The sequence below is a fragment of the Melanerpes formicivorus genome, unplaced genomic scaffold (assembly GCF_026170545.1).
Source record: "Melanerpes formicivorus ecotype bairdi unplaced genomic scaffold, bMelFor1.0.p_v2 SCAF_81, whole genome shotgun sequence".
Taxonomy (NCBI): Eukaryota; Metazoa; Chordata; class Aves; order Piciformes; family Picidae; genus Melanerpes; species Melanerpes formicivorus.
Window position 1 is genome coordinate 827160 of NW_027142433.1, and position 22330 is coordinate 849489.

Below are 22330 nucleotides of genomic sequence, written 5' to 3' on the forward strand. Positions count from 1 at the left end.
GCTGCCCGCCCAGACAGCTCACGTCACAGCCTACCCCGCAGCCCAAACCCACGGTCACGCCGAGCCCTTCCCCGCTGCCCCCGGACCCCGGCCCTAGCCCTGCCCTCAACCGACATGGCCGCCCGCCAGCTGCGGCGCAGGTGAAGCCGCAATGCCCTCATCCACCATGCCCGCGCGCCGGGCCACCCGCCCTCAACCACAATGGGCGCGCCTGCCCTCAAGAAACATGGCGGCTGCCCGGCGGCTGGTCCGCGGCGGGGGCGGGGTGGGGGAGGGGGGCGCGGCCATAGAGCGGCGCGCGGGGGCGGGCCAGAGCGCCCCGCAGAGGCTGGCGGCGGCGGCAGGGGGTGTCGCCATTTTGGACGGAGGCGGAGAGCGGGGCGGCGGCGGCCAGGTGGGGCCGCGATCGGGGCCGGGCCGGGCCGGGCCGGGTCGGGACGGAGGTACCGGCGGGGCGTCACGGCCGGCCGGGCGCCGCTTGGCCGGGAGGAGACGGTGCGTGAGGCTTGGCCGGGCTCCCCTGCGGGTGACACGGCCCCGGGAACGGGCGGCCTGGACCCCTCGTTTGTGGCTGACCGCGGCCGGCTCAGCCCCTCAGGAGGGTCCCGTCCCTCGTCGGTGCGGGCCGCTCCTCCTCGGGGCAGTGGCAAGCGCCGGCGCCGGGGCAGGGGAGCGGGCGGCGGCCGAGCGTGGCAGCCCTGCTGCAGCCTGCCGGCGGGGGAGGCTTTGCGCTCTCGGCTTCCACAGCTTCCCCGCGCCGCGACCCCGCGAGACAGGCGGGAGCGGCAGTCCGCCTGCCCGGGGCGATTGCGGGCGCGGCTGCCTGTGGGCGCTGGGCGGGGACCCCATGCCTGCAGCGCAGCGCTGCCGGCGGGCGGGGGGCGGCGGGGGGCGGCGGGCGGGGGGAGGCGCGGCGGGGAGCGGCGGGCGGGGGCACGGCTGCGCCCCGCGCCCTGGGGGAAGCAGAGAGCGGGCATCGGGATGCCGCCGGCCCGCACGCACCTGACTGCGGACCGCAGCCGGCAGCCGGCAGCGGGCAGCGGCTTGCTGCCAGCCTGGCAGCGGATGCACGGAGACACTGCAGAGGTTTTGCCGGGGCTCTGGTTTGGGCAGCGTTTCCGTCGGTGACTTGGGGAACTCGTGTCACGCCGTGGGAGCTGGGCCGTGCTGCAAGGGCTCGTCTGGAGGCGGGGGGGTCGAGGCAGAAGTTCATTCAGTGGAGCCGAGCGCCGCAGGCTGTGCTCCAGGCGCTGCCTGCCCGGCAGCAGGACGCCCGCGGGGTGGTTTGTCCGCAAGGGGTTTGGATGTCCTGTGCCAGAGCGGAGCCGTTGCCTGGGAGAAACCTCAGGAGGTGGCTGGGGAGTGTGACTTGCAAGGGGCAGGCAGAAGGACTGGATTCCGTTCGGAGAAGGGAAAGGGAAGCTTTCACAGGTGTTAACACAGGCATGTGCCTCCGGCTCTGCCTTGGCACAAGGCAACGTGCAGCTTGTCCTGCCTGTAGAAGAGCGAGGGAGCCGTGGTGGAGGTTCTGGGGAAGGAGCTCCTCCACAGCGGGCACGGGGGCACGGGGGCAGGGCCGCTGAGGAGCTTGCTGAGCCTTCTCCAGGGAAGAGCTGACCCGAGCAAGCTCCTCTGACCTGGATCTTCATGTGTGCTTGATCCCCACTGGGCGGGGGTGGGAGTGAGGGTTAGCTGCCCTCTCGAGCTGCCTTTTAACCCCCAGGACTGCAGAAATACTTCAGTAATTGCCCCATGATGTTCTAAAGCCTGCTTGGCTGGCAGCCTTGCCTGGCAGCCTTCCTGTAAGTTGATCTGAACAAACCCCCAAGTGTCACCACTAAGCACTTGAGGCAAGGCTGGCTGTCCTGCAGAGCCCAGGATCAGCGCAGTGAGCTGCACAGCAAGCCTGCTCCATCTCATCTGCTGCAAACAGGGGACGGCCTGCAGAGCCCCGTGGAGCTTGCCCTGGCTTTGCTCTTTGTCCTGGGGGGTGTGTGGCTGTTCATGGCTGGGGGGGGTATGGCCAGTCCTGGTTTGCATGCTCTGAGCTGTGAGGCTGGGGATGGGCCCACCTCCAGCTTAGAGTGGCACTGAGTCATGTGCCTCTGAATGTCCAAGCCGGCACCAGAGTGCCCAGGGTGGTGCCACCGGTGAGGGTCAGAGCCAGCAGGGCTGGCAGGGTGACACACCCAATGCCACTGAGCTCTGAGCTCCTTGCAGAGTTACAGCATCAGCCCCACAGCCTGGCCGGGCTCCAGCTCGGATGATTCGGCTCAGGCAGGCCGAGTGCTCCCTGCCGCCTTCTCCAGGCGTGGGGCTGTGCTGTTCTGCCTGTGAGCACTTGGAGACTCGTCGGGAGCTGTCTCACAGTCGCTACTTCCACTCCGGCTGTCCTCTGGCCGCAGGGCGTGTGTCTGCCGAGCCTGGCTGGCTGTGGGAGAGGCTCTGCTCACGCCCAGCAAAGGTGGGCTTTACTCTTCTCAGACCCTCCTCCCTGCAGGCTGCAGGCTTTGGGGCATGCAGTGTAAGTTTTGGAGCCCACCACGCCCCAGCTGAACGGGAGTGATGGGTGTCAGGACGTGGCTATAATTAGCCCAGGCTCTCCTCTTTGTTGCCCCCCCAGCTGCCACGCTTGGCAGCGGCAGTGAGCTCTGGGCCTTTTTTAGGACTGCTGTCAGCGTCTCCTGGCAGAGATGAGGGGGAAATGGCGCCTCTGCTCCTCTCCTTGTTGCCAGAGCCCATGGGCACAGGCAGATGGCATCCTCTGTCTCTCCCAGGGGCTGCTGAGCCGCCATGGGGAACACCACCAGCGAGCGAGCGTCCGGGGAGCGGCACGGCTCCAAGTCCCACCGCTCGGATGGCGCCGGCACCCCCCACTCTGCCAAGGAGCACCCCCACAAGATCATGGTGGGCAGCACTGACGACCCCAGTGTCTTCAGCTCACACGACTCCAAGGTAAGGGCTGCCCTCTGGGGCCCTGGCTGGGGCTGCAGCTCACTGGTTGTGTGGGGCTGCGCTCCTGACCGCACGAAGGGTCTGTGGAGGACTGGCAGGCTGGAGGAGCTCGCGTCTGGGATGTGTAGGTGAGCTGGTAGAGGCCCAGGGGAAGTGAATGTGGTCCTGTTTGTGTCTCAGTCAAGCTCTGGCTTGCTTTGCTCAGATTCCTGGGGACAAGGAGTTTGTGTCCTGGCAGCCTGACCTGGAGGAGGCAGTGAAGCCATCCCAACAGGCTCGTCCCACTGTCATCCGCTGGGCTGATGGGGGCAAAGAGGTCTTCATCTCCGGCTCGTTCAACAACTGGAGCGCCAAGATCCCGCTCATCAAAAGGTAGCTGGGCCCTCAAGTCATCTTCCTCTTTCTCAGGGGGTGTTTTCCCTTCCCTGTGCTAGCTGCTGCTCCCTTTGCTCTCCTGGCTTTTCTCACTTCAGCCAGGCTGGAGCATCAGAGCACAGACACGTCGTCAGCTGCTTCCCTGGGTGGTTGTGCAGTGGGAGATTAGAGAGCCCATTTTGCTTGCCCAGCTGGCAGTCCTGGCAGCAGAGCCCTGCCCAGGTGTGCAGCAGTCCTCTGGAAGTTGTCAGCTCTTGCCTTCACTACGGCCTTACCCCATGCCTAGTTGTGCTGTTGCCAGCAGGGCTTATTTCTTTGCTCCTCTTAGGTCTTCTAGCCCTGATGATGGTCTTGCTGGCCTGCAATACATCTGTAATGTCTGCAGCACCACTGTGTAGGACTCTGGGCCTAATCCCAGCAGAGCACCTGGGATGGGCTTATCCCAACTGCAGGCTTCACAGCCAGAGCCTCCCCACCTGCTGCCCGTGCCCCACAGTGCCAGCACAGGGTTAGATGCTCTGCCCACACCCCCTCCCCGTTGGCTGTCATCAGCTTTCCCTGGGCCTGCAGGGCTGGGCTGGCTGCTGTGCTCCCTGCTCTGGACTCCTGGGGGTCTGAGCTGCTCTGCTGCTCTCAGCACTCATGCCCCTAGTGTCCGTGCAGAGGGCGCTGGGGCCGAGGCGCTGGGCAGGCTGTGACAGAGGGCTGTTTTCTGGGGGCCTGGGGAAGGGCAGCACCCAGAGCATCAGTAGGGTAATGCTGTCTCCTGTTTGTTCTTTCTGCACAGCCACAATGACTTTGTTGCTATCCTGGACCTCCCAGAAGGAGAACACCAGTACAAATTCTTCGTGGATGGCCAGTGGGTCCATGACCCATCCGAGGTACTGCTCAGAGCTCTATCCCTGCAGCAGAGGGGGAGTGGGAAGAGCAGAGGGTACCTGCCAAAACAAAAGGGCCATCTCCATCCCATGAGTACTACCACAGGCTGGTTCCTCTGGCCTCAGACGTGCTGTGTGGGGGAGTTTTGGGGTACTGAGGGGCAGGGAAACACCAGAAGGTCTTTAAGTCCCATTTGGAATTGGCTACATGGGAAGCTGGGCCTTGGGGTCAGCAGGCTCTCCTTCACAATGAATCACAGTAGCAGCATGGGAAGGAGAGACCACTCAGTAGCAGGATAGAGGATGGAAGCAGGAGGTGATGTAGGAACCTGGGAGTGTAAGGAAGTCCTCCCAGGGCACACAGCAGACATCTGCAAGCGTAGAGCGGAGCCAGGCAGCGGCCTCCCGTGCTCTGGGGTCATGGCCCCCTGTGCTGGGAGGATGCAGGCAGCATTGAGTGTGCTTCAGTGCAGCTGGCCAGAGGAAGACTCTTGGCTCTCTGCAGCCCGTGGTCACCAGCCAGATGGGGACAATCAACAACCTGATCCACGTCAAGAAGTCTGACTTCGAGGTGTTCGACGCGCTGAAGGTGGACTCCCTGGAGAGCTCAGAGACCTCAGGTCGGGGTGAGTTGCACTGCAGCTTTGCATGAGCCACTGGCCACCTCCCCTGCCCCAAGGCTCCCTGCCCCAAGGCTCCCTGCCCCAAGGCTCCCTGCCCCGGGGGGAGCAGCCCCCTGAGCCGAGGAGTGGGCCTGCACCCAGGAATAGTGGTGTTTGGCTGCATGAGCTCAGCAGCCCGCAGCTGAGGCCTCGTCCCCGGGAGGGGCTGTGCTGGTGTGAGCTCTCCTGGGCTAGCACTGTCCCAGGGCAGGGTCCCTGTGCTGGGGTGGCCGCTGCAGCCTGGGGGCGGTGGGGAGCAGCAGCCCCCCCTGCCTGCTGAGCTGTAAGTCATCTGACCCGGGCTGCAGGCCAGGCAAGGGCAGGACCCAGGTTATTTTCAGCAGCTACTCTTAACTTTCATGCCAAGGCAATTTGTCCCGGCCCTAGCTCCTCAGGAGCCTCCCTCTGCACTTGTCTTACAGCAGCAGGTTAGGTTACCACGCAGGCGCTGGCAGTGGCTCGGGGTGAAGAGCTGGCAGGGAGCTCAGACAGGTTTCAGCCCGGGGCACCCTGACTGGGGCCTGCTGTCCCTGCTGCCAGCCCCACCTCAGAACCAGCTTAGCTCCATGGCCTTGCCCAGCCTTGGCAAAAGATGCTTCCTTGGGAGGAAGCCAGCAGGACGCAGCAGGTCCGGGGAGGCAGAGCCCTTCTGGGTGCTGGTTGTTCCAAACCCATCAGTTCAGATGGGGCCAGGGCACAGGGCCAGTCCAGCTTCCAGCAGCCACAGGTCCCTCACACAGGTTGAGCAGCTGCTCAGTCTGGGCTTCCCTTCCTCATGCAGTGTGTGCAGTTGTGCAGCTTGCTGTGCCCCTGCTGCCAAGGGTACAGCTCTGGGGCAGGCTGGCTGCTTGCTGCAGGGAGAGGGACCCCACTGTGCTGAGAGCCACGTGTAGAGGTCTCAGGGCAGGTGCCAGGGGGTGTTTGGGGGTGTCAGTGCATGTACAGCTTACAGCCCTGCTTGGAAATGCCCAGGGCCTGCCTGGCTGCCCCTTCTGCCGTGAAGAGGCTGAGCTGCTGCTGCAGGACACGTGGCCATGGCTTGTGGATGATGTCTGTGCCTGAAAGACCCTGCTGGGTGCTTGCAGCTCTTGGGGAGCTGCTCTGTGCTCGCTGGCTCTGCTTTTGCCAGGTCATGTCTCATCCTTCTCTTCTCCAGACTTATCCAGCTCACCCCCTGGGCCTTATGGCCAGGAGATGTACGTGTACCGGCCCGAAGAGCGCTTCAAGTCCCCTCCCATCCTCCCCCCTCACCTCCTCCAGGTCATCCTGAACAAGGACACCAATATCTCGGTGGGTAACAGCATGCAGCACACACAGAGTGCCACTCTGGTGGGAAGGGGAGCCCTGGCTGCAGGGAGCCCCTTGGCTGGGGCCTGGCTCTTGGCTTTTCCCATTAACCACACTGGCTTGGCCCCTTGCTCTGCCTGGTGCTCAGCTGAGCTCTGCTCCTGTTCAGAACAGCCAGAGACACCAGCAGCTCAGACTGCCTGAGCTGGCAGCTCCCTGTGCTGCCAGGGCTGGAGGGATCAGGGCTGCTGTTCCCCTGTGACATTCCTTTCCTCCTAGTGTGACCCTGCGCTGCTGCCCGAGCCCAACCACGTCATGCTCAATCACCTCTATGCGCTCTCCATCAAGGTAAGGGCAGCCCCCCCGGGCTGCTGGGCTCTGGGGGGCGCTGGCCTGGCTCCCAGGAGCCCACAGCACCTGCAGGCAGCAGAACCTAGGCAGCTGGTGGGTGGAGGTTGGTGGTGCAGGGAGCAGCAGGCCCACCTGAGGGCAGCCTGGCTGCCCAGGGAGGTGTGGCCCAGGCAGGGCTTCTTTACGATTCCCTGAAGCTGCCTCCCTGCAGCAGGAGCCAAGCAGCCCTGGGTCTCCTGCTCTGTGCCAGACCCTCCCCTTGTTCTGCCCCAACTGCCTGTCCTGGGTGTTGGATGTGTCTTGCTGGCTCTGAGACTTAGGGCAGCAGGGGCTGGGGCTGCAGCAGCTGCTTCCTGCTGGCCGCCTCAAGGTGCTGGCACAGGCTGGGTGGCACAGGCTGGGAGGCACAGGCTGGGTGGCACAGGCAGGCTGCCCTGCGCCCTGGCCCCTGCTGGCCGCTGACGCTGTGCCCCGCAGGACGGGGTGATGGTGCTGAGCGCCACGCACCGCTACAAGAAGAAGTACGTCACCACCCTGCTCTACAAACCCATCTGAGCCCAGGCCGCGCCCGCCCCCGCAGGACACCGAGCGCCGCCGCAGGACACCGAGCGCCGCCGCGTCCGCACGGGCCGGGCCCGGCGCCGTGAGCTGGCTGCTGGCTCCAGCCTGCCGCCCGGGGGCGCTGTCCCACGCTGCTGCTGGGGCTCGCTTTGACTCTCGGTCTCTGCACACCCACAGCTCCCCTCGGCTTCTGTCAGCCTCTGGGGCCACGCTGCTGCTCACCAGAATAGCCTTTCCTCACACCCAACACGGAAAGGGCTTCACCCTGCCCATCCTCCCCAGCCTACAAGGGCCCTGGGACGGTCCTGGCACTGCCACCAGCCCGAGCCTCCAGGAGCATCTCCTACCTGCTGAACATTACTGTGCATCCCTGGTGACTGAGCCTTCCAGGCCACAACGATCCCTAGGCCTCTGGGATGTGCCAGCTTGCCACCTGCCCCCTGTGCTGCAGCCCTGGCTAGGGGGCTGCCCTCCTCCTTGTGCTCCCCAGCTTTGAGGAGGACTCTGAGCTCTGGCTGCAGCCCCATCCCCCTGCCAGGTTCAGCGTGGAGCCAGCGGGAGCGAGGGTACAGCTGGACACTTGCCTGCTGCTGGGACAGAACCATCAAGGACTGAGTGCCCTGTCCCCACCCCTGAGTGCTTCTGCAGGGCAGGACTGACTGCATCCCAGCCCCAGGGACGCCTGCACATGCCCATGCTGGAGGGGGCCTGGGGAGAGTGAAGCCAGGCAGGGAGCCCCCAGCCCGGCTCCCCTGCCTGCTGCCAGAGCAGTGCCACCTGCCAGGGTTTTCTCTATTTATTACAGTATTTATTGTTCTTGCTGCTGCTGCAGAGTGTTGGCAGGGGACTCCAGAGCAGAGGGTGGAGGGAGGGGAGCAGCCAGCAGGGCCCGGAGCTGCCCTGGGGGTGCCGGGGTGGGACTCGGCGCTGTGCCTGCGGTGCCAGCCAGGGCAGCGCCCAAGGGCCCCAGCACTGCAGGCAGCGTGGGGAGGGGGGAGCGCGGGGAGGGGGAGCGTGGGGAGGGGGAGCATGGGGAGGGGGAGCAGGGCTGCAGAGAGGGGCATGCCAGAAACACCACGACCCAAAGGAAGCCTTTATTGGGGACTCTCCAGCCACTGACCAGAACATGGCATTGCTTACATCTTCCTCCCGCCCTGGGGAGCCCCCAGCAGGCAGCTCTGATGGCTTTGCTATGTACATATACACACCTCCACAAGCAGGCACAGGCAGCAGGGGCAAGGGGGACCAAGGAGGGGTAGTGCAGCAGGCTGTGAGGCCCTGCTCTGAGCACCGTGGACACAAGAGGGGTGAGCACTAAAGCACAGGGCAGGCAAAGCCCAAGCCAGCAGCTGCTGCTGCGCTGTCAGAGGCAGGTGGAGGACACAGAACCACCACAGCAGCCCAAACCCACCAGGTGTGCAGCCCTGGGCACCACAGGCACCTGTCCCCCCTAGCCCTCGACAGCAGCAGGGACAAGGTCCACTCCAGCCTGGCTTGGCAGCCACCAGGCTCTTCCATGGCAGGAGGTATGGCACCCTGCCTTGCCTCGGGCTCATGCAACGGGCAGGGCCTGCTGGGCCTTCACCTGGCAAGAAAGGTGTGCAGCAGTGAGGGGGAGCAGCACCAGGGCAGGCCTTTGCCAGGGCCCCTGTGCCCTTGGGACACAGGCTGGGGACGGCCAAGGAAAATGGGTCCCTGTGTTTCCAGAGACATGCTGCATTCAGCTGGCCCCTCAGTGCCCCTGCTGGCAGAGCACTGTCAGCACTGTCAGGGGTGTCAGCCACCTGTGCCCATCCTCAGGGCACCAGGGCTCACCGCAGCCCCATCCCTCCCCGGCTGCCAGGGCAAACTCACCTCCAGGTTAGTCCTGGCCTTGCGCAGCACATTGTGGGTCCTGGACACTGCAGGGGAAATGGGGCCAGTGAGGTCCCTGCTGTGGAGCCACCCCGGGCTACCAGGCCAGCTTGGCCCTGCCTCCCCACAGCAAGATGCCCCCTGGGCCACGTACACTGAGTGAGGATGAACTGCTCCATGCTGTCCTTGAGCTGGGCCGTGCTGCGCAGCCGCCTGGCCGTGCTCTGCAGAGCCTCCTCCCTCTCGGAGAGCTGGGCCCTCAGTGCTGCAATCTCACCCTGCAGCTCCTGCTCCTGGGGCCAGGCAGGTGCAGTCAGCTGCCAACCCCCAGCCCCACCGCCCCTCCGGCCCCTGGTCTAGTGCTTACCTTGCCCTGGTGCTGGGCAGGGTTGATGGGCAGCATGGTGCTCCAGAAGGCAGCCAGGAGAGATGTGCACTCCTCCAGGATGCGATGCAGGGTGCTGGTGCTGCCCCAGAGGTGCCTTGTGCCCACCCACCCCAGCGCCTGTGGGAGAAGGGTGCGGGAGCAGGTGCTGCCAGGGCACCCACAGCCCGCTGCACCTGGGCACTGGCCATGCCCAGCCCAGCATGGCAGGGCCGAGCCAGCCACAGTCCCCAGGCGAGAAGCTCCCTGCTGCTTGCCAGCGCTGCAAGCCTGGAGGCGGGCACCGGGCTCAGGAGCCGCTTTAGGCGCGGTCCAGGGAGGGCCTGGCCCCCAGCTGCCACCAGCCCTGTCCTGCCCACGCTTTACCTCCTTTCCCGGGAGCTGGCAGTCGGGCAGCCCCCGCGCTGGGTGTGTGAGACAGCTGAGCTCCTGGGCCAGCTGCTTCCCTTCCAGGAGGTGGTGCTCCAGGGCCCGGTAGGTGTCCAGGCGGCAGACAGCATGAGCCCCTGGCAGCTCCTCGCTCTTCCTCCCCAGGGGGGCTGTCCCGAGGGGGGCTGTGGAACGAGCAGGGTTGGGTGAGGACTGCTGCTTTATCCCCCTATGGCCTTCCTTGTCCTATCCTAGGGGCTTGGCGCCGCCCACGGCTCTCCACCCTTGCCCAGCAATGGTGCTGCCGTGAGTTGGTCAGGCCTCGGCGCCCCCTGAAGCAGGCTGGGGGCAGGTTCCGGTACCCACCGTCCGTCTGCGGGGCCACCGGCATGTCAGACGGCAGCGGGGAGAAGAGGGAAGCCTCTGAGCTGGTGCCAACATCCCGCACCGGCGGGGACGGGAAGCAGCCTGCAAGAAGCAGCATCTGAGCCTCTGCTGCCAGCCCTGGGCCGGGGGCCTGCCTCTGCTCCTTGCCTGCCAGCAAGGCCACCGCCTTTCCCCCTGCTGCCTGCACAGGGCAGGGCTGTGGTACCGCTCCAGGGCTGCAGAGGTGGTGGGCCGGGCACGGGGGGTGAGTACCTGCACGGGGCTCAGCAGCTGGGCCAGGGAGGCTCTCATAGACGTGCAGCTCGGCACGCAGCGTCTGCAGGAGCAGGCGCTGCTCTTCGCATTGCTGCTGCAGGAGCGTCACCGTGTGCTGCAGCCTGCAGAGGGGTGGCACAGGTGGGTGCGGTGCCAGCCGTGCCGCGCAGCCCGGCTAGCCCCAGAGCCGTAGCGCCCCACGCCTCACCTGTTGTTGTCCTCCTGCAGGGAGCGCCGCTCGTCCCGCAGCCGTCGGACGCTCTCTTGGCGCTCGGCAAGCTCCTCGGCCAGCCTGCGCTGGTCCCCGCGCCGCTGGCACAGCTCTGCCTCGGCCTCCCGTGCCCGGGCACAGGCAGCCAGCAGCGCCTCCTGCACCCGCGCCAGCTCTGGGGACGAAGCACACAAGTGTCAGCGGCACCCGGCTCAGCCAGCGCTCTCCGGGATACGGGGCTGGGGTCCCTGCTGGCCCGGCCCTACCCTGGGCGAGGTGGTCGCGCTGGAGCCGCAGGCTGCGGTTGTCCTCACGCAGAACCTGGTTCTCCCCATTCAGCTGCAGCCCCGGCTCCGCCGCCTGCCCACCGACATCACCGGGCAATCCTGCACGGGGGGACGGGCGCTGAGTCTTTCTCCCTCCCTGCCACGCACAGGGCGAGCTCCCTCCCCGTGCAAGGGGGTCTGCGAAGCCAGGCCCCTGGCCCCAGGGCAGCACCGTACCGCTGGCCTTGCCGGCCGAGGCCAGGCGGCGTTCCAGCTGCTCCCGGAGCCGGTCGTTGGTGCAGATGGACTCCTCCAGGCGCTGGCGCAGGCTGCGGATCTCCACCAAGTGCTCCTCCAGCAGGTCTGCCCCTGCCGCAGCCAAAGGGGCCGTTCAGGGCAGGATTGGCTTTGCCGTCTGCCACGTTCCTGCCCCATGCCACAGCCACGTCCTGCAGCCCTTCAGCCGGGGCTCCTCCTTGTTCCCCCACTCCCACCCAGGATTCTCCTGTGCTTTCCAACGTGGACCTTACCTGATAGCTTCTGGCTGGAGGGGTACCCGGATGGCAGAGCCCCATAAAGTGGCTGGCTGGGAGGGGGCACATCCCAGCGGGTGTGGGTGTGAGCGGCCCCGGGGCTCCCAGCCAGGCTCTGCAGCACACCGTGTGGGCAGGGCAGGGCTGGGGCTTTGCTGCTCTCTCCGAAGGGGCCCAGAGCCACTGTGAGCTTTGCTGGCTCCACAGACAATGCCACACCTGCGTGCACAGGGCAAAGCGGTGAGGAGGTTGGAGAGCAATAAGCAGGGAGGAAGAATGAGGGTAGCACACTTCCACCACATGCTCTCTGCCCCCTTCTCACTCTGCCCAGCAGTGCAGCCCAGCAGCCACCTGTGGTGAGACCCCAGCACTGACCTCCTGCCCCAGTCAGATTCCCCTCGAAGAGCAGGGACTCTCACAGGCCTTAAGAATTACATCAGCTGGAGGGTCTCAGCCTGGCTCCTAGGCAGCACTAAGCACACCAGCCCTTTCCCAGAGGCCCTAAGATGTGCAAGTGCCCTCACCAAGGGCCAGTGCTGCTTCATTCTGTGCCTACTCCATCCACCAGGCCTACTCTACATCACAGAATCAGTCAGGTTGGAAGAGACCTCCAAGACTACCAAGTCCAACTGATCACCCAACCAGATCTGAATCCCCACTGTGCCCCCAGCCAGAGCGATTGGATCCAACCCCAAAGCAGGAGCTCCAGAAAGCAGAAGGGCTGGAGCAGGACAGGCAGGTCAGAGAGTATGGGGGGGCCATGCAGCATGGCACAGCACAGCATGGCACAGCACAGCATGGCACAGCTCAGCAGGCAGGACCAAGCCCATGGCAGAGGCAGTGCTCACTTTCTCCCAGCTGCTTCCGGAGCACCTGCAGCTCCTGCTGTGCCTCGGCCAGGGAGCAGACAGGGGGCCCACAGCACCCCAGCGGTGGGGGTGCTGCAGGAGTGGGGGGCCTGGCAGGCAGGAAGGGGGGCAGCCCAGGGGCCAGTGAAGGCAGGGAGGCACTAGCAAGTTTGGAAAAGGAGTCAAAGGGAAAGCCTAGAGATAGGAGAGAGATGGAGAGAGATGTCAGCGAGGCCCTGGCTCAACCTGGCAAGGATCTCTCCTCCCCAGGGGCACTGTGGACCCTGGCACATCCCAAGCAGCTGAGGGACCTTGCTGGGCCAGACCACAGAAAGCTGGTCAAGTCACAGCCTTGCAGGGCTGTGGTACCACAGCAGGACTCCTGAGATGCTCCCCTACAGCCTCAAGCGCTGTGTGCTCACCCTCCCAGGCTGGCACTGGGAGACAATGCCACGCAGGCAGCCCCTGCCCAGGCCTGAGGAGCATCTACTGCTGCAGGGACCCACATGCTACAGAGGGGCTGCGTGTGCCCAGCAGCACCCCACGGCACCTGTCGGCTGGGCGGGCTCCTCATGGCACTGGCTGCACTCACTGGCTGCATCCCCATCGGAGCAGGGCTCCAGCCCCTCAGACACGAAGGAGGAGCTGACAGCAGAGCAGGAGGACTCGGAGGGGGGGAGGCTGCTGCCTGGCGACTCGCAGCGCTCCTGCAGCTTCGCCTCCAGGCTCTCGATCACCTTCTCCTTCTCCTGGAGCTCTCGGCTAAGCCTGTGGGGATGACCATGGGGTGGGCAGGGCAGTGCAGCCTCCACCCCATGGCCCTCCCCACTGCACTGTGCACACCCCAGCAGTGCACCCCACACGCTGCAGCCCACCTGGATGGAGCCATGGTTTGAGCAGCCTGAGCCTGGCACTTGCCCCCCCCAGAGCAAAGGCAGTCCCAGGCTGTCCACCTGAAGCACAGACCCAAAGGCTCCCCAGACCCCCAGCCCAAGAGTACAATTAGCCCATGGGGCTCCCCAGGCCCTGCCTGGGAACAGGTACCTCAGTGCCAGGAGCTCATGGCTGCTATTATCCTCCCCATCTTGTCGATCTGAGAAACCAAGCCAGAGAGGAGCCAGTCACCATCTGCATGCCCCAGGCTGCCCACCCCCGAACAGAGGCACAGGCAGCAGGACAGGACAGCCCCTCTCAAAGCAGGCAGCCACACAGCACAAAGTATCTGAATAGCCCCAGCCCTCCACAGCGCTCGTTAAAGCATCCCTTCCTAGCCTGCTTCACCCCACGGTGCCCAGCCCTTCCCCACAGGGGTACTTACTGGTGCCCAGCTTGTCGCTGAGCCTCTCAGCCAGATGCCTGCCCTGGGCCAGCTGCTCCCGGAAGCCCTGCCCCTGGTAGTAGTCGATGTCAGTGCCACGGAGAAGGTCCTCAAAGGACCGCAGGGCATCGCGCAGGTGCTGGGCCAGGCTGCGGCTCACCCCACGACCCTCCCGCAGCGTCTGCCGCAGGTGGGAGAGCTCCCGAGCCTGAGCCTGGATCAGTGAGTCGTATTTCCTAGGAGAGAGGTGCACGTGGTGAGGCCACAGGTTCTGCGAGACCCCCGAGAGCGCTGTGAGACCCCCGAGAGCGCTGCGAGACCCCCGAGAGCGCTGCGAGGACAGAGTGCCGCGACCAGAGTCTGCGCAGCGCCCGCTGCCGCTGCTCCGTTTCGCTGCACAAGCGCCCCGGGAGCTCAGCTGCGAGCAAAGCAAACACGCTGGCACCCCCCCAGCCCCTCCTGCGCCCAGACCCCATCGCCATACCCTGGCCAAGTGGCAGACTGCAGCTCCTTAGGCAACACTCCTCCCAGCTTGGCTGCGGGCAGCTGCGCCTCGAGGAGGGCAACGCGGCGCACCAGGTGCTGCAGGTCACGGTGGGCACGCAGGGCAGGCGGGCAGAGGGTGCTGTGCCCGTCTGACTGCCAGCCCTCATCCTCATCCGTGAGGCTGTGGGCCGAGGAGGCCAAGGCCGTGGTGCCCGGTGGGGGCCGCTCAGCGCCGGAGGTGTAGCCACTGGTGAGGGAGATGGAGCGGGCACGGCGCTGCAGGCTCTGGATCACCTTGTTGGCATTGAGAAGCTGTGCCCTGAGGTCCTGGATGTGCTGCTGCAGGGCCCCCACGTCCGCTGGGGCCGTGGCTTTCCGGGCAGCCTTGCCTGCCCTGGGCACCCCTGGCCGGTATGGGGATCCCAGCTCCTCACCCAGGCTGGGCTCACTGAATACATCTGGCTCTTCACACTCTGCAGAGGGAGCAGGGCACGGTGCCACTTCCCCATGCCAGCTGGGCAAGGCACAGGGACCTCCAGAGCCCCAACCCTCCTTACCAGGGCTGGTGGCCTCATCCCGGTCAGCCTCGGTCTCGCTTCGCCCACAGGTCTCATAGCCCAGGTCCTGGAAGTCCACCTGCACCTGCTTGCTCAGCTGCTGCGCCTGGGGCTCACCTGCGGGGCAGCCCCCACCTCAGAGGCCCGGGCAGGATCCACCACCCCTGCCCCCGTGCAGCACAGGGCTTGGCACAGACCCTGCCCTGCCCCGGCTGGGCCTTTAACTCACGGAGGAGGCTGTGGCACTTCTCCAGCTGCTCGGCTTGTGCCCGCACCATGGCCTCTGAGGCAGCAAGCTTGTCCTGCAGCTCCTGGCACTGCCTTTGGCCCTGTGCCACCTGAGACCGGAGCTCTGCACCCAGTCCTGACCAGCCCCCGCCAGAGACCGTGCCCTCTGCCTGCCAGAGGGGAGACAGGATATGAGCTCCCCATTTCCCCCCCTAACCCAGTCCCCTGTGCCCAGGGCACTTACACGGCTCCCGTCCTCTCTCCCTGGGGTACCAGGGCAGAGTTTCTTGGCCACGTCCTCCCGGGCCCGTGCCTCCAGCGCCGGCCGTTTGGCAGGCAGGGTTCCCCTCTCTGCTGGGATCCCCTGGCCGTCCCCAGAGCTGCCAGCTGGGCGCTCCCTGGGGGCACCGCGGCTCCTCCTCTGTGCTCTGCGAGGCTCAGGGGCCAGGGGGCCGCCCAGCCCAGCCTCCTCCTGCTCCGCGTTGTCCAGCAGCGACGTGGCTTCACCCATCTGCTCCTTGAGCTCCGCGTTCTCCAGGCACAGGCTCAGCATCGCCTTCCTGGGGACACGGGCACGGTGAGGGGCAGGCGGAGGCCAGGAGCCGGGCACCCGCTCCAACCCCTGCCGCTCGCGTGCTCCAGCACCCAGGGCTCTTGCCTCATGTGGGAGACAGAGGAGAAGCCAGCTTCCTCCAGCTGCACCTTCAGCTCCCTCAGCTCCTCCTCTGCCCGCAGCCCCTGTCCCAGCACGGGGGATGCTGCGCTCCCCCTTCCTTTGGGGGTCTGGGAGCTGCTCTAGAGAGACAAAGAGGGGACAGGGACATTTCCAGAGGGGCCAGGACAGAGTCTGACAGTGGTGTAGAGCCCACCCCTGCCAGCCCTGCTCCCAGTGCTGTGCTGCCACGACTCACGTGCTGGGCTGCCATGCCTTGGGCTGCCTTCTCCTTGCTGCTGTCAGTGAGGTTGGTGCTGGCATCATCAGCATCTGTGCCTGTGGCCTGACCTAGAGAACAGCACAGCACAGGGAGGTGCTCAAAGCAGTGCCAGTGGCAGCATCGCCTCTGCCCCACGCTCGGTGGTGCTCACAAGTCCTGTGGGCAGCCCCAGGGCAGGTGCCTGCTCTTGGGGTGCTTCCACAGCTCTCCCCACGGCCCTGTGCCCTGCCACACCTTCTCTGCATGCTGGAGCTCCAATCCAGCCCCTGTGCCTGCAGCCCCATCCACGTCTCTGCCTTCACCCCAACACACACGCAGACATGCTGCCCACCCTGCAGCCCCTTCACAAGCCCCAGCCAGCAGCAGCTGGGTCAGGCTGGCACTGTCCCAGTCAGCAGGGACAGCTCAGGGCAGGCACCAACAGTCCCCCAAGCCCTGCTGTCCTGTGTGGCACTGGGCTCCTCCCAAGCCTTGGGGTGCCAAAGGGACCCTTGTGTCCCACACCACAGTGCACAGGGGGTGTGGGCCCAGCCTGCCCCACAGAGCTGAGCTGGGGACATGCTTCTCTGCCTGGACACAGTTCTGCTCCTGGCCTCCTACTGTAAAGCCCCAGGCGAGGGCTTGCACCCCTTGTCTGGACAGCTTTCCTTCCCCTTAGCCTGCCCTGCTTGGCTCCTACTGTCTGGTTGTGACAGGGGTGTAGTTCCAACCCCTCTTCTCCCCAGGGAATGGGGAGTTTGGACAGGACAGGGGCTGTGCAGGGCCAGGTTTCAGAGGGGCCTTGCTTTAGCCAGACCCAGCACCATCAGGCAAGGCTGAACATGCAGCAGGGAAACGCAGGGAAGTCCTGGCAGCAGAGTGGCCAAACGTCCCTGGTGAAGGATACAGACAGCTCCTGGGAAGGGGAGCAGAGGAGCAGCCAGGAGCACACTTGGGCACAGAGTGCACTGTGCACAAAGGCAGTGGCACACTCAGGAGAGCCACTTGTGACAAGCAAGAGACTGCAAAACCCAGGAGCACCGGAGTGCCAAGCCCGGGCAGGCATCACGCTGCGTGCTGGAGCCTGCTCTCTGCAGCAGGCGCAGCCGTGCCCCGGGGGGGAAGCAAGGGTGGCCGCGGCCCCGGGGGGGTGGGGAGCAGGGGCGGCCGTGCCCGGGGGGGGGGTGGGGAGCAGGGGCGGCCGTGCCCGGGGGGGGGGTGGGGAGCAGGGGCAGCCGTGCCCGGGAAGGGGGGGGGGGAAGCAGGGACAGCCATCATGGAGAGCAAAATGCTTACAGGCAGCTGCAAGTGAGAGCAGCAGTAGCTCCCATGGGTGGCATTCAGCACAGCCAAAGCACAGCCCTCGGAGCCCCTAAGGACAGGGCCTGCCAGGTACCAAACCCTCTGGGGCTAAAGCTCGATGCCTGCAGGGCTCTGAAGGGCAAAGGGATGCAGGCTTTCCCGGGGGGCTGAGGACAACATGCAGATGGCTCTCAAGCCAGATCACCATGGCTCAGGGGCCAGGGCAGGCTGGCACACAGCCAGCAGGGCTGCTCTGGGCACATGGAAGAACTCCCTCTTGTGCCAGGACACAGCACCCCACAGCTCCCCAGGGCTCCCGGCCTGGGGCAGAACAAGGCAGCACAAAGCCCGAGGTAAAAAAGCCAGGGAATAAGAGGAAGCTGGCAGTGGAGGAGCAGAGGGCAGCCAGGAGAGGCTGTGCCCAGGCTGCTGTTCACAGAGGGCTTGGAGCCTCCATCCCAGCAGGAGCACACCAGGGTGCAAACTCAAACAACACAGAGCTGCCCAGCTCTCTGCACTACTGGCAAGAGAGACAGGAGATGCAAGCCCAGCTCTCTTTTTTTGTCCTTCACACCCAGCCTGCAGGCACAGAGGACTGGCTGCATGGCTTTAAACTGGCACAGGGCCCCAGGGGCAGGGCTGACCTGCAAGTGTTCTCACTGCTGGGAACAAGGGAAGGGAAGCAAGGCCCCCAGGGAAACCAAGAGGAAAGAGACTGCCACAAAGAGCTACAAGACAGCAGAAAGCACTGTGCAGGTTGCAGAGGATGCTTCAGGCACAAGGTTCTGAGGCTGGTCCTTGCACAGGGCAGGGTGCCCAGGCAGGGATACCAGGGGTGAAAGGAGGCCCTGAAGAAGAGAGTGGGAAAGTTTGGGCAGCTGAGCCCAGGATAATGCTCCCCTAGGGGCACTTCCAGCAGTAAGGTAAGCAGAGGCCAGGGACAGATCTGCAGCAAAGCACACACAAGAGATGGGAGCTGCTGGAGCACCAGCCAAGGCTTGACTCAGGCCCTGCCAGGGCATCTGTGCCGTGTCCTGGGCTCCATGGCATTCAAGGGACCAGGGAGCCAGCTGGGCATCAGAGCCAGGATGGAGGATGGAAGGTGGAGAGAGAGGGACACAAAGACTTCTATGGAAGTGAGAGGCAGAAGGAGAAAGAGAAGATAGTGCCATGCAAAGGAGTTGAGAGGAAGGGATGAGATGAAAGACAAGGAAGGAAAAGCTAACCAAGTGCCAGAGCTGCCCAGCAGCCACCAGCTGCTTCCCTTTGGGCCACATGAGAACTGCTGAACTCACCACACAGCTAGGCACAGAGCAGAGCAGCAGTGCTGGCCTGCTGCCTGTGAAGGGGGAGCTGTGCTGCCTTCTGCCCCTGGCTGAGGCAGGCAAGGGAAGACCTCAGCACGGGTGCAAGGCATGGCACAGGTGGTGTCAGGTGGAGCAGTCACAGAGGTGGGCAGCAGAGCAGGCAGGAGTCCAGGTGGTGCAGCTCCCCGAGAGAGAGCTCTTCTGCTCCCCTTGCTCCTAGCTCAGCTTCCCCAGCAAGCAGGAACAGATGCTCAGAGGTACAAAATCTGCTCCTGCCCCCGTGGGAAGTGATCCAGCATGAGGCTGCTGATCCATGGGAAGTGCTGATCATCAGCAAGCTGCTGTTTTCCAGCTCTCACACCAGCCCAAATGCTCCCAGAGGAGGTGAAAGATGCCCTGGAACTGCTCTGCAGCCAAGTGGGACTGTCCCCAGAGCAGAAGCAGGGCCCTGCCCCTTGCCCAAGGAGCGTGGGGAGCCTGCAATAAGCTGCATGTATACAGGTGAGGGAAGACCCACTCCAGACCCTGGGAGCAGTCACCCCAAACCAGCTGTCAAACAGAGGAAGCTCTCCCTTGGAGGTACTCAGAAGCTAGTTTGGGACAACTTGTAATTCGGGGGGGGAAAAAATCAAGTCAGTAAAATCATCAACATGGGCACAGGGTTTGGGTTAAGCTCAACAGGAAGTGTTGGTTGGAGACAAGACTTCTGCAAGAGCCCCAGGGCCCTGCAGCCCTCCTCACCTCCTCAAGCTCTGGAACCTGCTTTTCCATGCCCCTCCTCCTTTTGGGCCTGCTACCACCAACCCAAAAGGGGGATGTCACTGGGTCAGGATGGTGAAGGGGTACAAGAACTCACACTCATGCACTTGGGAGATGATAGAGAACATCTGGTGTTTCCTTCAGAGAAAGGGAGTCTTTATTTGGCCCATGGTGGGGGGGGAGGAGGGAGGTAGAGGGCAATCAGCTAAAATGGAATGGTTCGAATGTGCAAATCCATCAGTGGCCAGCAGGGAGGGCGAGACGGGGACGCACAGGAGACACAGGGGCCGGCACCGACGGCCGCCGCGGCAGCAGCTCCAACGCAAACCCAAGCAGGCCCCGGGGCGGCTCTACCGTAGCGCGGCTAAGACCCCAAGCAGCCCTCCCCGAGTGCGTGCGGCAGGCGGCCGGGCTGGGGGGCGCCAGCGCTGGCTCAGAAGGCATGCTGGGGCGGGGCTCTCACACGCTCCTGTTCCCCACCTCCTGCGGCACCCCGCGGCTCCAGCCTGCTCAAACGCTCCAAGCTTCTTCCCAGGGCTTCTTCCAGCTGCCCACGGAGCTCGTGGACCCCCTCCAGCTCCGCCTGCAGAGTGTGGTCTCCGGCAGCGCTAACCAACGCGCCACAGGAAAGGGAAGAGGGTTAGGCAGACACCACAGGGTCCCCCTGCAGCCAGGCATGCCACCCCCAGCGGGCACACCTTCCCCAGGCAGCTCAGCCACCTCCTGGCCTCACCTCCACACCTCCCCAGAGCACAGCCAGCCCCTAAAGGCTCCAGCCCCCGGCAGGGGACTTCTAGGCACAGCTGTTCTCTCCAGCACTTACCCAAGCACTCCACTTATGTGCTGCTCTGGCTATCAGGTAGCTCAAATGTCCCAGAGGCTGCAGCCCCATGAAGGGCAGGGGATTAGTGCAGGGAATGCAGGCCACAGTGCGCTGCGGGACCACCGCCCAGATAAGCACCTAGATAGGTCCTTATCAGCCCCACAGTTGGCTGGGAACCTGACAGCCACCTCTGAAAGGCAGCCAAGTGTGGGCTGGAAACTGAGCTGGGATAAGCCAGGGAAAAAAGAGATGGAAATCCCAGAACCTGAACTAGAGGGGGCAGGGGTGTGGGGAGCAGCTCACAGAGCACGTAAAGCTCACCACTGCAGCCTCTTCCAGGGGAAGAGGCAGCCTGCAACTTGGAACCCCCAGGCTGTCTGATTCTTTGCCTAGACTCTCTCTTTCCCACTGAGAGCAGCACATGAGGGACTGCCCCAGGGGCCAGGCAGGCTTGCTGGAGCAGGGCAGCAGGGGCCCAGGCTCACCTCTCTGGGTGTGTGTGGAACTTCACCAGGCTGCTGTAGAGCTGCCTCTCCGCCTGCAGAGCCTCGTTCAGCCGACTCCGTTCAGCCACCAGCCCCTCCAGCATCAGGAACAACTGCTTGGAGAGAAAGACAACACAACACCTCAAGAGAGACAGAAAGCCAGGGAGAAGCAGGGCCTTGCCCTTTCCCTGCTGCTTGTGTCCAAGTGATCAGGTTGAGCAGTGTGACCCCTGGGCTTCCAAAAGACTCTTCCCGTGGGACAAGTGCCGAAGGGAGACAGTTCTCTCCTGTGTCCCCCTTATGGTACACAGCCAGCTCCCAAGAACAAGCACACCTCAGCATACTCTAGGCCTGAGAAGAAGGCCTTGGACCTGAGCACCAAGAGAGAGAAGAACACCCCCAAGGCTGGCTGGCACACTACCTGCTGCCTTCTGTGTCCAGCAGCCTCCTGCCCGTGTGCCTCCGCTACGGCCACCTTCTCCCGCAGCACCAGCACCTCCTGGGTCAGCCTCTCCATGGCTGGAATCTCCTCAGGATCCACCAGCTGCATCTGCAGATCCTGCAAACCAGCAGGTGGAGAGCTCAGTGAGGAAGGGATGGGTAATAAGGACAGCTGGATGCTCCTGATTAGAACGCAACTGTCAGGAGCCTGCAGCGCGTGGAAGGACTCCGCTCTCCCAAGAGAAATTCCAACACACCCAGAGCGCAGCAGGCACAGGCAGCAGCCTGGAGCAAGGACTGAGAAGGGGAACAATGCACTGTGTTTAGGGAAGGGCTTGGCAGACAAGAAGCACAGGCCAAATGATGACACTCCTGAGGCTTGGGGCCTCTGCCTTACAGCCAAAGTAACAGTGGGCTGTAGGCAACCAGCAGCAATACCACCCAGGGGCAGCCAGCCACCTTACCCTGAGGATGTGGGGAAAGCCTTCCCAGGCAGAAGTGATGCAGCACAGCACCTCACCTTGATGAGATCCTCTTTGATCTGGATGGTCCTGGTCAAGGACTCTATATCTGAGGCCTGCACCTGCAGCTCTTCCTCCTGTGTGGCTATGACAGACTGGAGAGCGGTGAGCTCCCGCTGGGGAGGGACAAGAAATTCATGAGAGACTTCAGAGAGCAAATTCCCCCTGCAAGCTGGGCCCATCTCCCTCCCTGGGAGTACCCTCACAACAGGGGAGTCCAAAACCTCCAGTGAGGGGCAGCCCAATGGCTCCTCAAAGCAAGGGAGATCAGCACAGGCTCCAAGCTCACCCTGCTTTCCCTTTCCTTCTTTGCCATTAGCTCCAGCTCCTCTTTGGCATTAACAAGATCCTTCTCCAGTTCTGCTGCTGACATGGTAACTGCAAAGACAGCTTAGTTACTGCAGGAACACAGCACAGCAGCCCTGCTCCCAGCACCACCACAATCCCTCTCTGGCAAGACAGGTCCACAGTGCCTGTGCTCCCCATCACACCGCCTCTAAGGGAGCACTCTCCTGCCCTGCTGCATCCTTACACAGCAGCACAAAGCAGCAGCAATCATCCTGGGCCTGCTCTCCCTGGCAAAGCTCATCCCAAGGCAAAACCCAAGCCAGCTGTCCTTGCCTCAGCCCAACCTGAGCCATAAATTCCACAGCCCTCAGCAGACAGGATCAGCTCTCCAGTAGCAGTACCTCACCTCACACCCAACACCAGCCTCTCTCTTTCCTATGCTCCCAGCCACTGAAACCATCACCCAAAGGGGAGGCACAGCTTTAGTTCAGAATACTTACTCCTGCTCATAACTCCTCACTCTCTCACAGCTCCATGTGACCATAGCTCCCCCCCAGTAAAAAGCTCTGGTTAGGTTTGGGGACCCTGAAACAAGCTGTCATCCCACTCACCTCCCTCTGTCCTGCAGCTGCTGTCCCCTTGGGGGGGTTCAGAAATGGCTGTAGCCCCACCAGCTCTTTGGAGAACCTCCTGAAAACACAAAGGCTCCAAGTTCACATCTTTG

The 22330-nt window shown here is 63.9% G+C and overlaps 2 protein-coding genes across 11 annotated transcripts in view; one reads left to right on the top strand and one right to left on the bottom strand.

Moving 5' to 3' along the window:
* The first annotated feature begins 333 nt into the window (after positions 1 to 333).
* Positions 334 to 7888, top strand: PRKAB2 (protein kinase AMP-activated non-catalytic subunit beta 2). 3 transcript variants are annotated; one of them, XM_068164550.1, is made up of 8 exons: positions 334 to 394; positions 2778 to 2955; positions 3161 to 3327; positions 4118 to 4211; positions 4714 to 4834; positions 6027 to 6160; positions 6437 to 6505; positions 6986 to 7888. In XM_068164550.1, exons 2-8 carry the CDS (start codon positions 2794 to 2796, stop codon positions 7061 to 7063), a joined length of 825 nt encoding a protein of 274 aa, XP_068020651.1. In that variant the 5' UTR covers positions 334 to 394; positions 2778 to 2793; the 3' UTR covers positions 7064 to 7888. The 3 variants fall into 3 exon arrangements, with proteins under 3 accessions (XP_068020651.1, XP_068020650.1, XP_068020652.1); XM_068164549.1 differs by lacking the exon at positions 334 to 394 and adding an exon at positions 401 to 495; XM_068164551.1 differs by lacking the exon at positions 334 to 394 and adding an exon at positions 401 to 495 and having other exon boundaries at positions 4714 to 4828.
* Positions 7889 to 8148: 260 nt separating this feature from the next.
* Positions 8149 to 22330, bottom strand: part of PDE4DIP (phosphodiesterase 4D interacting protein) — a 31178-nt gene continuing 16996 nt past the window's right edge. For 2 of the 8 annotated variants that reach the window (XM_068164547.1, XM_068164541.1), the window contains 26 exons: positions 22218 to 22296; positions 21608 to 21696; positions 21318 to 21434; positions 20778 to 20915; positions 20357 to 20472; positions 19529 to 19656; positions 15678 to 15769; positions 15425 to 15561; positions 15011 to 15326; positions 14768 to 14936; positions 14539 to 14655; positions 13980 to 14454; positions 13496 to 13731; positions 13222 to 13270; positions 12728 to 12945; positions 12178 to 12372; positions 11327 to 11548; positions 11034 to 11165; positions 10797 to 10916; positions 10528 to 10705; positions 10317 to 10441; positions 10044 to 10145; positions 9291 to 9862; positions 9078 to 9216; positions 8924 to 8970; positions 8149 to 8654 (listed from right to left, as the gene is read on the bottom strand). In XM_068164547.1, coding sequence (XP_068020648.1) covers positions 8622 to 8654; positions 8924 to 8970; positions 9078 to 9216; positions 9291 to 9862; positions 10044 to 10145; positions 10317 to 10441; positions 10528 to 10705; positions 10797 to 10916; positions 11034 to 11165; positions 11327 to 11548; positions 12178 to 12372; positions 12728 to 12945; positions 13222 to 13270; positions 13496 to 13731; positions 13980 to 14454; positions 14539 to 14655; positions 14768 to 14936; positions 15011 to 15326; positions 15425 to 15561; positions 15678 to 15769; positions 19529 to 19656; positions 20357 to 20472; positions 20778 to 20915; positions 21318 to 21434; positions 21608 to 21696; positions 22218 to 22296 — 4341 coding nt within the window. In that variant the 3' untranslated portion in view covers positions 8149 to 8621. The remainder of the gene's footprint in view (positions 8655 to 8923; positions 8971 to 9077; positions 9217 to 9290; positions 9863 to 10043; positions 10146 to 10316; positions 10442 to 10527; positions 10706 to 10796; positions 10917 to 11033; positions 11166 to 11326; positions 11549 to 12177; positions 12373 to 12727; positions 12946 to 13221; positions 13271 to 13495; positions 13732 to 13979; positions 14455 to 14538; positions 14656 to 14767; positions 14937 to 15010; positions 15327 to 15424; positions 15562 to 15677; positions 15770 to 19528; positions 19657 to 20356; positions 20473 to 20777; positions 20916 to 21317; positions 21435 to 21607; positions 21697 to 22217; positions 22297 to 22330) is intronic. The other 6 variants (XM_068164546.1, XM_068164545.1, XM_068164548.1 and 3 more) reach the window with 6 other exon arrangements.